At 40.5% G+C, this 16,391-nt stretch overlaps 1 protein-coding gene across 12 annotated transcripts in view; it reads right to left on the bottom strand.

Annotated features, from left to right (window-relative positions):
• The window catches only part of LOC133410820 (leucine-rich repeat flightless-interacting protein 2-like), a 42,604-nt gene that overhangs the window by 12,998 nt on the left and 13,215 nt on the right, over positions 1-16,391 (bottom strand). For 3 of the 12 annotated variants that reach the window (XM_061692367.1, XM_061692378.1, XM_061692370.1), the window contains 11 exons: positions 15,287-15,328; positions 13,901-13,951; positions 13,054-13,083; positions 11,767-11,829; positions 11,652-11,693; positions 4,322-4,348; positions 4,106-4,231; positions 3,909-3,980; positions 821-991; positions 231-323; positions 1-55 (listed from right to left, as the gene is read on the bottom strand). The exon at positions 1-55 is cut by the window's left edge and continues 38 nt beyond it. In XM_061692367.1, coding sequence (XP_061548351.1) covers positions 1-55; positions 231-323; positions 821-991; positions 3,909-3,980; positions 4,106-4,231; positions 4,322-4,348; positions 11,652-11,693; positions 11,767-11,829; positions 13,054-13,083; positions 13,901-13,951; positions 15,287-15,328 — 772 coding nt within the window. The remainder of the gene's footprint in view (positions 56-230; positions 324-820; positions 992-3,908; positions 3,981-4,105; positions 4,232-4,321; positions 4,349-11,651; positions 11,694-11,766; positions 11,830-13,053; positions 13,084-13,900; positions 13,952-15,286; positions 15,329-16,391) is intronic. The other 9 variants (XM_061692373.1, XM_061692379.1, XM_061692369.1 and 6 more) reach the window with 8 other exon arrangements.

The raw sequence follows: 16,391 nt of genomic DNA, 5'->3' as shown, positions 1-16,391 counted from the left end.
GATCAGATATCTCCCTAGCAAAACCCTCCTGTTTCATACGCAACTGACGGATCTCCTACAGCGGCAAAAGAGGAGAAAGTTGGAATAAAAGCAAAGGAAAAAGAAAGCAAAGATATATTTTGTGTGTGAAAGGAAAATCTGCGTGAAGTGAAATCCTAGCATGCGTGTCGGGGCACCTGCCTCTGCTTACAGGGACAGACATTCATTCACACTGTCAAGTAAATACTCACATTTAGAAGCTCCTCGCTTTGTTTCAGTGTATCTTTCATTTCATTAAACTGGAACTGAAGCACACTGTGGGCATGTTTCTCGCGTTCAAAGTCCTGCAGGGATTGGGAGTGAATGAATATACACAGCCACAAAAAAAGAAAAACTCACAAACGGTCACTGAAATAACTTGAAACTGAAAAAGTTATACTACCTTAAAAAAATCTATAGAAAATTAACAAATGGAAATCTGAATTTATTTTTGTGATCAGACAGAATTAATTACAAAGAAAAACAAAGGTAAGTTGCTTGGACAAACATGACCATATTTTTTGACACCGGGCAGCACATTTCATTCCTAAATGCTTTTATAGTCTTTCATAATATGGTAATCCTCCCAAATTTGAACAATTGTATGTTCCGTAAATAAGTGTGTTTTTGATAACCGTGTGCATAGATTTGTGTTTATCTCACGCTGCAAATTGTGAGATGCCTAACTTATTTTCATTGTTCCTATGACAGTGAAAATAAAGTTCTATTCTATTCTGTTCTATTAACAATCCAGAAAGGGGAAGACATAATTGCAGTTGACAGTTATCACTGCATGCCATACCTTGACCTTTTCCTCGTATTCCCGCCTTGACTCACAAAGGAGTTCTTCTAGTTCTATCAGTGAGTCTTTGAGAGTGTCCACCTGGTACATGAGGTTGTTTTTTTCATTGTCCAGCTGGGCGTTGGACACCATGGCCTTGCGATACTTCTCCTCCACTTCTGTTAACGCATCCTGTAAAGATGTACCGACACATGCAGTATATAAAATTGAAAACGCTGAGCAAATCCATTTTTATTTTATGACATTTTTCTCCAACAGTAACGTTGTGCAAGATGATTAGGTTGGATGAAACGGAGAATCATGAGAGAAAGCATTAATGCAATTAGCATACTTACTTAATGGGGGACTAAGATGAACAGTCAATGCTTATGCGAATAGGTCATGGTATCAAGACCATTAATGGGTTTATGGATTCTGTTGTCATTGACTTAATGAAAAATTTAGAGTTGACTTAATGTCAACTCTAAATTTTAGTCTTGACTTCAATTCTGTTTGAGAAGTATTGGCACTAGTTGTTGACACAGTGTATTTTTCCGGAAATTACTTTGCCATTGTATTATTACAGAGGGTCTTGGTCTCGATCACAGAATCGACTATATTTGAACTTGGCCTTGTTTTAGACTAAGACATAGGGGACATATTCTGGATTTATTAACCTGGTCTTTGTCTTGAAATGATCTTAACTCTCAAAGTTTTAAGGCCTTTTCACACTGCACTTGGCAACGCCCCGTCGACTTTCCCATTCATTGTATATGTGCTGAGGGGACTCGACCACAGAATTCCATGACATGGCATGGCATGGCAAGGGTAGAGGGCGTTTCATGCGATGCGGCATTGAATAGAAAGGTGTTTTATTCGAAAGTGGCGGCGCGGCAATGTCAGAAAGCACCTCTTATAGGAAAGAGGCTGGCGGACTAATTCCTGAGTGCTACTTTGATGGACTTGGACTGTAAACGGCAAGGGGAAAATGAAGGAAGTCATAAACGTGGTGTCCCAGTGTCCTGGGGCCTCATGTACAAAAGGTGCGTACGCACAAAAACTTCTTTTTCACGGCAAAAACTTATTTTTCACGGCAAAGGTCAGCTGTATCAAGAGTGACATGACCGTGAAAACGTGCGGTGCCTCATGCCAAATGCATGGCTGGCGTACGCACGTTTATGCAGCTTTTGGTGCTTTGGTGACACTTTGAGGTGATGCTAGGAAACTGTTCTCATAAATCTGCATACCAGAGACACATGAATAATTAGCACTGATGAACAATTCATAAACGGCAACATTTGATTTCAACAATGCAATTGAGGCAAGGACTCAGAATTCATTTGTTAACCAGTGTATTTAATGAACCACTGATATTTGTGAGGACACCTATTAATTGATCAAGGCGATCATTGATGCCGCCTACACCCTCACAATTGCTTCGTGACTCCAGCACATGCACTGAAAATAAGAGTCCTTTGAATTTACTTCATTTGAACATGTACATCGGTTGCACATGATTAAAATGTGTTTAAATTGACATAATTAACCCCTCTTCTCCTAAGAAAACCCATGATTTTTTTTGTCAGTGTGCGTGTTCTCTCGCGTATTAAAATAAAACATTGATTAATCAAAAAGCAGTCAAAGTTTTTGATATTCTCTTTGATATGCTGATATGCTTCTATTTGAATTCAAAAGATGTATTACAAATACCACACATGCAACATTTACGCATGAACCTTTATCTCACAGGGCTGAGTGTAGGTTACTATATGAACACATTTGTTATGAGCTCTAAAAAATACATATTAACCTTGTGGGGTGATCATAGTCAGCCACGTCCTCCCATTACCCCTGAGAGAGCAGCGTCACCCATGATCACAGCGATTCTCTCCTCGAACGGGCTGAGGCCCTCTGCGCCGGTTCTTCCGCCATTTTTTGGCCACACTGTGGCGGTGGGCAGCTGTCCCCTGCTTCTCATCCACCTTAATGTCTGACCACTTCTCTTTTAGTTCAGTGTGCATGCGCTGTTCCGACCCCACAGCATTGACAGACGCACACGCGCTGTCCCATTCACTCCTCTTTCGTGTGTTGTTAACACCGGAGGACAGCGTGCCAAAGAGGATTTTCTTGCGCGCCTCCACTTCATTGAGCAAGTTCACATTCAGAAAATTTTTTTTCTTCATTACCTTGCTCATTTTCTTTTTTTTTCTGATCATGCAGCGATCGGCATCTCAGGTGCAGGGTAATTTAAATATGATTTGCATATTCAAATGTGGCCGTGGACAGGGAGGAGTCAGCTACTCCAACATGTGCGCTCATTTTCACGTTGATTGGAATGTACGAAGGAAATGTGCTTGGATTCATGAGTACGCAAAGTTTCATACATCTGAATATTTTTGTGCGTACGACGTTTTCTGGATTTGAGCGTACGCCATGTTTTAGGAGGAAATCCACGCAGTCCATTTCAGTTTAAGAGGTGTAGACATTAGGTTTTGACCTATTTCCGGAAATTACTTGCCATTACTTGCCATTGTTGTCACTAGTGTTCTAGTCCTCGAGACTCTTGACCACTTTTGGGGGCATTCGGTCTGGTCACGGAATCTGACTGATTTTTAACTCGGCCTCTTCTGGGACCCAGGATTTATGAACCTGATCTTGGTCTTGACTAAGGATGAAGCATTTTTTCGATAAACAGTGATAACTTTTCAAACGTTTAGCATTAGTGTATCAATAAACAGCTCAAATGTGCACCGCCGCCTGTGGCTCTCCTTTTACACTTGGAAGTGCATTACAAATTACAGTATCAAAAAAAGGCAATATAGCCGCCAAATTACAGTATCAAAAAAAGGCAATATAGCCAATGAAAGAATAATAAACCGCGATATAGTTGGGGGAACATTGTACACTGTTTCTAACGTCACTATGAGAGTATTAGTTGTCTTTCAGCTTCTCGCAACAGGTGCACACATCAAAGCTAACAGCAAACAAAAAAGGGATGCAATGTTACGGTGCTCCGAAAAACAACCCAGATATGAGTATTATTTCTCAACCTTGTTAAATCAAGTTAATTACGGCAAAAACATTCAAAATCAGTCTGTCTGTCCTATACCTTGACTTCTTTTAGGTTGTGTGTGTACTTGGACTCCACATCTTGAATTTGATCCTTGAGTTCATGAATTTCCTAGTGAAAAGAGCATCGGCAGTGAGCAAGAGAAGCATTTAAATTGAGAGCGATCACCATAGGCAAAGCAGGAATGAAGGTACTGACACGTTTGTAGAGAGAATGCAGATGGACTTCAGCACTACCTTAATTTCTCTTGTGGCAGTTTCAGCATCTACAGTGATGGCAGTCTCTACACTTCCTCTTCGCGAGGAAGTCCCACCGAGGGAAGTGAGAGTTGTCGCTGTTAATGCAGAAGCCGCTCGAGAACCCTAAAAACAAGTTACATTAACAAGCCACAGTTGAGTAATGTAAATGGAAAAAGGTAGTACAACCTGTTCAGTGTTTGTTGTTCCACTTACTTTCTCAACATAATCCCTGTCATCTACCTGTGGAGGCAGATAAAATGCAATTAGAGCAAAGCCATGCTGACATGTAGGCCACTGGGCTCAGAACCATACATAGAGAAAGAAACCAGTCCCCAATTCCTTAATTCAAGTCACTCGTCAGCATCACACACATTTGCAATGGCAAAAAGCATTTTTTTCACAATTCAAAACAGGTCCTAGGTGTGTTTTGTCAAAATACCTCAAGGAACCACTGCTCATCCAGCCTGCCAATGGGCCAACATTGAGTGAGCTACCATGATAACCAAGGGTGGAGCCAGGGGGTTGCTTGACATGATTGGCTATGACTTCTGTTATGGCAGCACAGAGTGTAAAGAAAAAAAAGAAAACGATCGCTTGTATTTTTACATGTGGAAACAGCGCTTCATCACCCAGTCACCGAATTACACTTAATTAGTGTAGCGGATCCAAGCATGTCTCGCATGCAGCGTATACGTTGCCAAAAACAAATGTCATGTCACAATTCGATAGAATTTAGAACGGCTTGCACACAGATACATTATCAGAAATAGGCAGCAAAGTAAATATTTACTTGATTGGTTAATTTCACACTTGATGGCAAGCACGCCAGAGGAGGTATGTTCTGATCACATTTTTATGCACCAGTGTCCGAGTCACTTGATTTTAAGTATCCGCTGATACTGATCGCAAGCAGATACCACGGCAATGCATTAAAAAAGAGCTCATCCAAATTGTCTGAAATGTACATTTGGCAATATGTTTGTATGCCAGGATTATTTTACAAGAAAATCTTTTTCCACCGATACCGATGAGATGAAAATTACGTGATCGGATCATATTTCCGATACTGTGATCGGTTGGGGACAACACTACTCCAGAGACCCAACTATTTGTATACCAGCAATAAAAAAAATAAAAAAAATAAACGCTTTTCCAGCAGGTTTCCACTTTCAGAATTTAGATACAAACATTAAGATACAACAGCCGCAAATATTCAACTGTAGGCTACGATAAGTATATCAGACAAAAAATTAAAGAAGCCAATTTTGGATTCATCCATCCATTTTCTGTACCGCTCATCCTCACTAGGGTCGCGGGCGTGCAGGAGCCGAACCCAGCTATTGTCGGGCGAGAGGCGGGGTACACCCTGAACTGGTCGCCAACCAGTCGCAGCAATTTTAGATTCAAATGTAGTTTTTGAGTTGACAGTTTATTTAAATCTGCCATCTCTTGACACCGAAATCAACCAATGGAACAACAAACAGACAAGACAAACACAATCCCTTGTTTGGTAAAGAAGCATCAAAGGAAGGATGCGGGAGGCTAAAACAGCAATCTCAAAGGCTTCAGCCTCCTGCAGGCAGAAATGAGACTCACGTCAGAAAAATCAGGAATGGTCACATCGACCAAATCTCTGGGGAGTCCTCTGCTACTGGAAGCACTTCTTAACAAACTGGCAACAGAGCCACAGTTGTCCTAGATTGGCCACCAGGAGATGAGACACAACAGACAACTATTCAAATCAAGTTGACATTGGACAGAGAAGAAAGATCAGCCCACACAAAACTGGCATAACCATCCACCAGCCAAGGATTTCAGACTTTTAAAGCAAGTGCACAATGGTAGCTGTAGTCAATGATTTGCACAAAAGGCAGGCTATCCAGAGGGCTCACCACTGGGCTGGTATGGGCAGAATTGGCCCGGCTGGAGGTTCTGGAGTTGGAGCTGCGGTAGCTACTGTACTCTAACGGCTGCTGAGAAAACACATGTTTATACTTTTCATCCAGCCAAGTGCAGCAACATGCTCACGCTAGTGCCACACGCATGCCGTGTTAATGCCCCAATTGGAACAACAGTGAACCCCTGTACGCTAGTCACAAAGTCACCTAATTGTGTGCCCCCCTGTGGAACCTATTCTCAGTTATTTGTTGAAAAATTCACTGGTTTTGTGCACTTTGATGCCACAAGATGTCACCAAAGTCCTGGCTAATAGGAGACTAGTATGTTCAAGTGATACTACATTTTTCGCTGACTAAGATTTTGTAAGTTGGGAGGAGTTAAGTTTTGTTACGGAGAGTCTTCATTGCATGTGGATGCTTTTGCTCTGCAGAGTGGCTATTAAAAAGCTCAAGCTAACAAACAATGGAGGTTTTATTATTGCTTGACAATTGGTGTTTCCACAAGTTGCAAAGGCGACATACATGCCCATTCAAAATCAAATCATCTGTAAGATCCACCGATGAATATACAATGCTGTGAAAAAGTATTGGCCCACTTCTCAAATCATTATATTTTTGCATACTTTAAGATATCCAACACATGTAAATATCAGACAAATATAACGCAAGCGAACTTTAAATGCCGTTTTTAAATGGTGATTTCATTTATTAAGGAAATAAAAAACTATTCGTAGTTACTAGGCTCTGTGTGAAATAGTAATTACCCCTTTTGTTTAATCATGAATTCGTTGTGGCTAATCACAATTTTTGGTTCATTTTCACTGATCGCACCCAAGCCTGATTACCTATAGACCTGTTCAATCAAGAAATCACTCAAACCGAATCTGTCCTGACAAAATCTAGTGGAACAAAAGATCTAAAAAAGCTGCAAGAAAGTGACACGATCCAAAGACATTCCACAACAGTCGAGAAGTAAAGTAATTGACATCAGTCTGGAAAGGTTTACAAAAGCCAAGCTTTAGGATTCCAGCGAACCATAAGGAGAGCCATTATCCTCTGTTAGAAATTACTGGCTGCATGCTTACACAACACGGCATACACTTTTATTTGACACATCCCATTACAGCTACACATCCAGATATCCTTATAAACATATAATTGCATTACACTTAGTCACACTGACACAAACAAACGCACACCATATCAACATAGGGTGCGTGGGGAAGTTCACTCCGGGCGCGGTGTCCGCAACCCGGAACCAACGGTATCTCACAGCGTTTGTAGTGCGTGTGTGCCACTTGACAAGTTCAGTAGTGAAGTTATAGAAAGTGGAGCACGGTAACCCTAACCCTAACCCTGGGGGAGAGCCCAGTGCTGAACCATTTCAAACCTTATGGTTTGACTTTGTATTTTCGAATAAATTGTTAAACTTTTCATCCGGCCTAATCATTGAAGTTTTACCTCGACCAGAATAAAAGAACTAGGCAATAGAGGTTTGTACGGCCGGCAGGTTATACCCAGGCTGCGACTTTTCTTTGTGCTCTTTTCCTAACCTCTAAAACCATACATGGAACAGTGGGTGAACCTTTCCAGGAGTGGCCAGCCGACAAAGATTACTCCAAGAGAACAGCAATGTTTCATCCAGGAGGCCCCAAACTCGGGACAACTTCTAAAGAACTGCAGGACTACCTTGCCTTAGTTAAGTCTCTTCCAGTCTCTTCCTTATTGAAGGAAGAGACTGGGAAAAAATGGCATCCATGGCAGAGTTCTAAGGTGAAAACCACTGCTGACCAAAAAGAACAAAAAGGCTCATCTTACTTTTGCTAAAGGACATCTGAATGATTCCCAAGACTTTTGGGAGAATATTATAGGAACTGACGAGATGTAAGTGGAGCTTTTTGGAAGGTGTGTGGCTCGTTACATCTGGTGTAAATGGAGCACAGAATTTCAGAAAAAGAACAACAAACCAAAAGTCAAACATGGTGGTGGTAGTGTCATGGTCTTGGTCTGTTTTGCTCCTTCACGACACGGACAATGCCGTAATGCCAGGTTTTTAAATCTGTAAATAAATTATTTTGCCATCAAAAGCCCTTTCTCAGTCTTTGTTTTTGTTGTTCTGTAGTTCGGGGTGTCACAAAAGCAAATAATAATATCGTCCAAGTCCCTGGTCTGCTTGACATGTTTCTTTTCGCAAAAAGCTGGTTCAATCCAATTTTTGGTGATAAACCAGTGTTTTTGGTGAAACCAGTCCGTGTCCTCGTGCTAATTATGAAAGATAAATCAAAGCATCAATTTACATATGTTTTTTTTCACTATTTGGTACTTGGCTCAGTTCCAGTCCCCCAGGAATAGCTGGGGTTTACTATACATGGTGCAGACACTGTGCACACACTGGAGTTGAACAACTCCATTTTAAACATCTCCCATGCTCTGTTAAGATACCGTCACATGCGCCATGTCAAAACAAATGCAAACTTTCCACACGCAACTTACAATTATTTTATCATTTCAGAAGCTCACACTCTTGACACCAAAAACACCACCATGCCCAAAACAAAACAAAAAAGACTTACATGGGAGCCAGAGTTGGAGCCAGAGAATCGCCGCGACCCGGAGCAGAGAGTGTCCTCGTATAAGGAGCTCTGTATTTGATGCGACATGACACAGATGACACACACGCTATATGCTCATGCTTCAGCACGTTTACATTTTGACATTTCTATTCAGTGGTAAGAAACCTCAGGCACAGCTAGATGTAAACTACTTGGGGAGTTAAAAAGTCGTCGACTGGCAGTGCTCCATTTGAGATCCTTTGCTGTGTGGCCAAAAAGCCCCGAATCAGGTGCTTAAGAATGATCCAAATGTGTGCTAATGACTGGTGAGTCCATAAAAAGCCCATGAAATGACGGCTATGATATGATTGACTGATCAAGTGTGATGTTGCCAAAAGAGTGTCTTCACAGAAGTGCAAGATGAGGGCAGAACTTTTCTTTTTTCATGTGTTTGTTTCATACAAACCTGGTAGGAACCAGTTGAGCCCGGGTTCCTGCCAGTGGACACACCATTGAGGCTATACAAGTCAGAGGAGACGTAAGATGCCTGAAATAGGGAGTCCACATGTATCAAATAAAGGGTGAGTTTGGAATCAAGAAGACTTTAAGAAAACCTTAAAAGTGGACATCCACAAGTTACAACAGTTCTGTGCCTTAACGTCTGTGACAGGGTTTTGTCAAAATACCCTTAAGGATAAAAAAAAAAAATACAGCAAACCTCTCACCCTCTTTTTTGGGGCAGGCTGGAATTAGCAACATGAAAAGAATTTCCCCAAAATGTGTAAAATACTTAGTTTGGTTGGTATGAGCACTTCAACCTGAGTACAACGGACCAAGAATTTAGAAAATCGGATTGATTGGTTCTGGAAAAATTTTGTTTTTAGTGTTGGAAAAAAAATTGTCATTTGTGGGGTTTTAGTGGGGAATCTTCTGTAGAAAATATGATCCAAAAACACCTTCAGATTTGAGTAAAACAGAATGACTTATTTCTCAAGACAGCGCCTTCAACCTTTCATTTCATCAGCTACTCTGGAAACCCTTTGTCTGACTGACTTACAAGTTTCAGTTAAAAATATCCACCAGTAAGCTCATTGGGGTCAAAATTTGGAGGGGTTCTCAAAGTCGACGTGTCACAATTTCCGGGACTTTTCAAACTTGCCCTAAAAACTGGACTTAAATAGCATAAATGGAACATTATTCATGAGGAGAGTAGTGTGGGCAGTAGAATAGGTCATGCACATAAGTCATCACTTGTTTTTGCCTGAATTTATTTGTTATGGAGGATTTTAGGGGCATTTGAAATGCTCATTCCATGTTTTAAAAAAAAATTTTTTTTTTTAGAAAATTTCACAAAGATGGCAGCCGCCTCTCACATTGCTACTGGAATTAGTTTGTTTTGAGGTCACAGCACTGTCTCACTGCATACCTGGCCTCCTCGAGTGCCTCTCGTGCAAGGCCGATGTTACCTTTTGCTTTTGTTACCAGACGACTAGGGGTAGAACTACATTTTGAGCCTAGAGTCTACACGAGCAACCATAAAGTAAAAGCATGTATTGTATTTTCACTTATGGAGGCAGCACTTCATCATCAAGCCGCCAAATTACACTCGGCGCACGAGGACCACCAAATATGTCCCCCTCTTCAGTAACCAACGTTCTTAGCAAAAGATAATCTGTGCTTCCAAATCCGCTAAACTTTTGGTCTTGACACAATACTGTTTCTGAGTAGTAGTCCATCCATGGCTTAAAATGGCAAGTCTTCGCCCAGTGGAGAAACCCGATGTGGGGGGCAGTATTATGGAATTAGCCACACCGTTCCGTCACAATCCAACAGAACATGTAGTGTACAGACTCTTTTTCAGAAAACGGTGGCTCACAAAAGTGATTTTGTTCCCAACTATTTGCATACTACAGGGTTTGCACAGTCATGGAAAACCTGGAAAAGTTATGGAAATTGAAAATGCATTTTTCCGGTCCTGGAAAAGTTATGGATTTTTAAAAGAAATTGTAATAAATCATGGAACTATTGCGTGAACAGTATTTTAGATATGTAAAACAAATAAAATGAAGTAATGTGTGATTAAAATAAATGACTACAATTCAAATTGACACGGAAGTGCAACGTTGCACTTACTATACAGCGGTGTATGCCGCCAGACAGGAAATGCGACAGGTCACGACGTTGGCGAGGGTTCACTGGTTCACTGAATGTGGATTTCAAAGACAACGCAATGCCAGAAAAGTGTGGCGGTGCATGGGGAAAAAAACAAAAAGGTTCCACACAAACCAACCTCTTTTGAAGTGAAGCATTTGACTGAAATCTTGTAATATTTAATGTCTTAAAACGTTTCTAGAGGAGGTATTTATTGTCACAGTGTGAACATGGCACACCATTTTATATTAGTGAGCTCCTGAAATTTGGCATTGTTTGGCATTCACAAGTGCATCAGTGTCATTTAAGTGTTGTCAGTGCACCCTCCAGTGGACGAAATTAGCAACAAAAGTTACTTTTATTGAAAAATAGCAGAGGATGTGTTCTATTCTCCACGGGCATGATTGGAAACCCTTGACGGGCCGATTCTGGTCCGCGGTCCTTATGTTTGACACCACTGGCATATACCGTATTAATCATTGCAGAATGTTAAATATCACTCAATTTCACAGTGGCAGTTCACGTCCTACAATAGTTAATCCAATCGACATCGACCAATGAGCAGGAAAAGTTGTGCCGAAACAACACAGTCCTTGATGACGCATTCTTTTGAGTGTCACTTACAGTATTAGTCACAGGGAAACTTTTATCAAACCAAGCCTATAGGTTTATGTGTAATCCATCAAACAAACAAAAAGTACAAGGTCAACACTAGCTCATCGACAAGGAAACAAAATTTATGCACACACATTACACACAATGGGAAAGCACTCTTGTATTTTCCTTTTCACTACGAACGGCATATTCTGTTTTGTTAAAGTCTGCAACTTGGGAGTACAAGTTATTCATGTGTTAGTGTTTTTTCAAACCAAAACTCCACTGCGAACAATGGTGTTGTTGACATGTTTACGTTAAGCATACGTTTGACAAACAGCTACTAACCCGGCTGGATAGAACACTGTACTCATCATCATGGCCATTCCTCTGCAAAGGACAAATACGAAAGTGATTTTTCCTCGTAGATTATTCAAGCCACAATCATTTGGCTTTTACATACATCCTTCTCTTTGTGCTTATGTTTCTTCTTTTTCTTGGATTTATGCGAAAGCAAGGATGAGCCCTTAAAAATGACAGAAAGAATGATATCAGTGTAAGGATAAGACACTGTTCATGAACAAATATACTATCATGCTATTGCAGGTTATTTTCACAGCACAACATATTAAGATCCAGAAACCCACACACATCAGGTCACACTGACCTATGGACAAAGATGAAACAATAACAGGTAGGTATGGGAATTGATAAGGATTTAGCAATTCCGAATCCCTCTCAATTCTCATAGATTCTCATTGGGTGAGGAAATGAAAAAAAAAATACAAATTAGATGATAGTTAACATCATTATCATTAATATGATAATACAAAAGATGTTCTCTGCATATTGGAAGTATTCCCCCTTTGAAGTCTAGCAGGTCACCTCAGTACCATCTTTTCGTGTGAAATATGGTCAAACTTTAGGCTGCTTATGCCTTGGTGCCATGTAGTTAAAGTTCAGAACTAAAATACACTTGTTGCGTGTGACGTCATTACTCATTTTCGAGTAGCATTTTGAGGCAAGCAAACAAACGATGACTAGGAATCCGATTCCTGAGATCCGGAACAAAAACAGGTTTTCGATTTTCATCCCTAATATTAGGATTTAACCAGTGATTCCCAATTACCACAGGACTAATTATGAATTTATCTTTGTCCATCTACGTCAGTGGCGTATAGTGACAGGAAGAACAATCAAATGCTCTTCTATTAGATGGCAGAAGGTACAATAAAACTGTTAGTCATACAATCAGCTTTGTGTTCAATTAAATAGGCCAAACTTCTGACTGAAACAGTTCCTGAGGTTATCATTATTTCAGTAATCCTACTTTTTTGTCATTTTTTAATGGTGGTGTGCTGTTAGAGATTTGTAACGTAAAATTAGTGCCTTGAATCAATACGGGTTGGGAAACATTGGGTTAAACAATCAAAACAATGGCTAAAAAAACAACAACAAAAGAAAAGAAAAACACACAGAAAACCACAAGGTTGCCAAATGTGCGATAGCCACAATCAGAATCAAGACAATTGGGTCACAGGGTGTTAATATAGTGCAAAAGAGCAGCATGACACTCAGTATTTTCTTAGTAGATACCACAAATGTCACTATAAACCGGTTTTGGATTTACATACTAAGCTCAAAATCAATTTTACAGCCAGCCAGCACAGCCAGAAAAGAAAAACAAAAAGCACAACACACACAATTATAATGTTATTGAAACCTCTCCATTCCACAGTATCAGGCTTACCCCTGCACCATAAACGGCGTCAAGATCGGACTGTACAAGAGATACAAAAACATCAACTTCTGTGCCAGACTCACCTTCAAAAAGAAACATGTTTTCCTATAATCGAAAACAGTTCCCAGATGTCTTAATAACATGTCTGTGACGTGCCTTGGTAAAAAAATACCTCAAGGATCACGGATTACAAGAATTACATTTCACTGATTTTTAGAGCCTCACTGAAATCAGTCTGTTTTGAGGGGTGGTCCAGTCTCATGCAAATGAGCTGCTGCTTACCCCACCATCTTCTACTCCGGTTATCAACATTATCCTGATGAGTAGCAGTGGAGCTACTTGTTAACTTACTTGATCCCATAGTCTCAAAAAAATAAAAATAAATAAATAAATAAATAAATAAAAAAAAGTGCACATGAGCCACCATAAAGATGAAGGCAGCATTTTATCACCAAGCCTGCAAATTAGATACATTCAAATAGTGTGCAGATGACATGATAATGTGTGTCATTGCAATAGCAGGTCTTCATCCCCAGCTGAGCTGCCGAACTGCTACTGTATGTCACAATCCGTCAAAATTCAGAACATCTTGTTCACAGACACATTTTCGGAAACGCGCAGTTCATAAAACTCATACGTAAAGTGGGTAGTTACTCCAGAAACCCAACCGTTTGTATCCAAGCATTTAAAAAGTCAATTTTCCTTTATTATGTCCTGTCAGTGAAACAGGTTTGTGCGGCATGTCAAGAGAATATTTTTTTTGCCTTTTCAAATCAAAAACCCTGACCATTCACACTGAAACAGGAAAATAAGTCGAAACTGATTTTAGAAGTGTTAAAAGCGTTTTGATACTGACCCTCACGCTGCCACGGCTTCCCACCGACATCCGCTCGTCGTCATCAGAAAGCTGTGTGAGAAAGAAGACAGATTTTAAGAAAGTTAGGATTGAGAAATTGTTCTCGATAAACATGGAAAGCCATCTCGAGACAGGAGGTTTCATATTTTTGCTTCTTTGTGGAGATGAGGATACAGGATGTAACATTTGTGTGTGTGTGCATATGTGTGTGCAGAAAGTATTCAGACCCTCTTAAAATTTTCACTCTGTTATATTGCAGCCATTTGCTAAAATAATTTAAGTTCATTTTTTTCTCATTAATGTACACACAGCACCCCATATTTACAGAAAAAAAAACGGATTTGTCGAAATGTTTGCAGATTTATTAAAAAACGAAAAACTGAAATATCACACAGCCATAAATATTCAGACCCTTTGCTGTGACACTCATATATAGAGCACAGTGGCCTCCATAATCCTTAAATGCAAGATGTTTGGGACGACCAGAACCCTTCCTAGAGCTGGCCGTCCGGCCAAACTGAGCAATTGGGGGAGAAGAGCCTTGGTGAGAGAGGTAAAGAACAACCCAAAGATCACTGTGGGTGAGCTCCAGATATGCAGTCGGGAAATGGGAGAAAGTTATAGAAAGTCAACCATCACTGCAGCCCTCCACCAGTCGGGGCTTTATGGCAGAGTGGCCCGATGGAAGGCTCTCCTCAGTGCAAGACACATGAAAGCTGTGGGGGTGTTTTTCAGCTGCAGGGACAGGACGACTGGTTGCAATCGAAGGAAACCTTCTCCAGAGTCCTCAGGACCTCAGACTGGGCCGAAGGTTCACCTTCCAACAAGACAATGACCCTAAGCACACAGCTAAAATAACAAAGCAGTAACTTCAAACCAACTCTGTGACTGTTCTTGAATGGCCCAACCATAGCCCTGACCTAAACCCAATTGAGCATCTCTGGAGAGACCTGAAAATGGCTGTCCACCAACGTTCACCATCCAACCTGACAGAACTGGAGAGGATATGCAAGGCAGAGGATCCCCAAACCCAGGTGTGAAAAACTTGTTCCCAAAAGGACTCATGGCTGTATTAGTTCAAAAGGATGCTTCTACTAAATACTGACTAAAGGGTCTGAATACTTATGGCTGTGATATTTCTTTTTTTTTCTGTCAATATGGGGTGCTGTGTGTACACGAATGAGGAAAAAAAGAATAACTTAAATGATTTTAGCAAATGGCTGAAATATAACAGTGTAAAGTTTTAGGGAGTCTGAATACTTTCCGCACCCATATTTTGCAATTTTGGTAAAACCAACACATTTTAGTAGCATTAACATAAAGGATAGCAAAAGACTGGATATATTTATGAATGCTGAGATGGAAACAAGAGGGAGGGATACAAACCATATGTGTCTGCGAGGGGCGTGAGTATCGCTCACTGTCCTCCTGCATGGTGGGAGGAAGGCAGGGGGGGTGAAGGGAAAAGGAGATGCAGAGTGAAGGAGACACGACAAAGACACAGGTCACACACAGAAGATGGAGGTAGATTTGAAAGAGTTCACATTAAAGCACTTCATGATGCTAGACAGTCTCTTTGTGACAGGTTGTTTAAGACATTCGTTAACCACAATATGGTGTTGAAATAATCCCAAAGGTTCCCGTTGCTTTAATAAAGGTTTGTAATTGCTCACATCAAACACTCGACATTATTTTATTAAACATTCCTGATACAGTTTCTAACTGCTGGAACTGTACAAAGACTGAGAACAATGCAGTACTCGGTTGTGGAACTATCGTGTGAAGCAGTTTTTCACCAATTCAGTTTTCCCAATTTTTTGGGACCTGGCTAAACACGGACTTGGGGTCCAGCATCACCCTCTCCCACTTTATAAGAACTTGAGAGGCGTCGTTTGCAGCAGTAGTTGGCGCAACTGCAACGTACAGTTTGCTAGCTAGCTATACCCATAAGCCCTATAGACATCTTCCCTTTGCAAAGCCCGCTGGGGTGGCCGCATGATTTTGAAGCTTCAATTTATATAATAGATTTTTTCTTTAATCATTCAAATGATTCAAGGTTGTTAAGGACACTCATTCCATGGTGTGTAAAATTCAAAAGACAATTTTGACTTTACAGGAACTTTAAAACTTGCCAGAAGTTGTCTGTGATACATGGTCAAATAAATGTGTTAAGCACTGTATATTGGTGATCCCATTACAAAAAGGTTACATTGCTTTAGTCATGGTTAGTAATTGTTCACAGCAAACAATCAACACACTATCTTTAAACTTTGCTGGTGAAATTTAAACCAAGTCATTCCATGAGATATTAGACACAGCAAATCCCATGCAGTTCACACCGAGAGGGCAGATGGTCATGCTGACTGGAAGCCAAATAGTCAACCCTGCTCCGTTAAGAGGATTTTTACAGAGGATCAAGCTTTGATTTATTACGATCTGTTATCCTGTAAATGGGTGAACAAAACAATGAAAAAATCCAGACTGTAAATGC

This window comes from Phycodurus eques, chromosome 12 (genome assembly GCF_024500275.1).
Source record: "Phycodurus eques isolate BA_2022a chromosome 12, UOR_Pequ_1.1, whole genome shotgun sequence".
Lineage (NCBI taxonomy): Eukaryota > Metazoa > Chordata > Actinopteri > Syngnathiformes > Syngnathidae > Phycodurus > Phycodurus eques.
The sequence above is the reverse complement of the archived record's forward strand: the minus strand, read 5'-3'. Positions and strand labels throughout refer to the sequence as shown.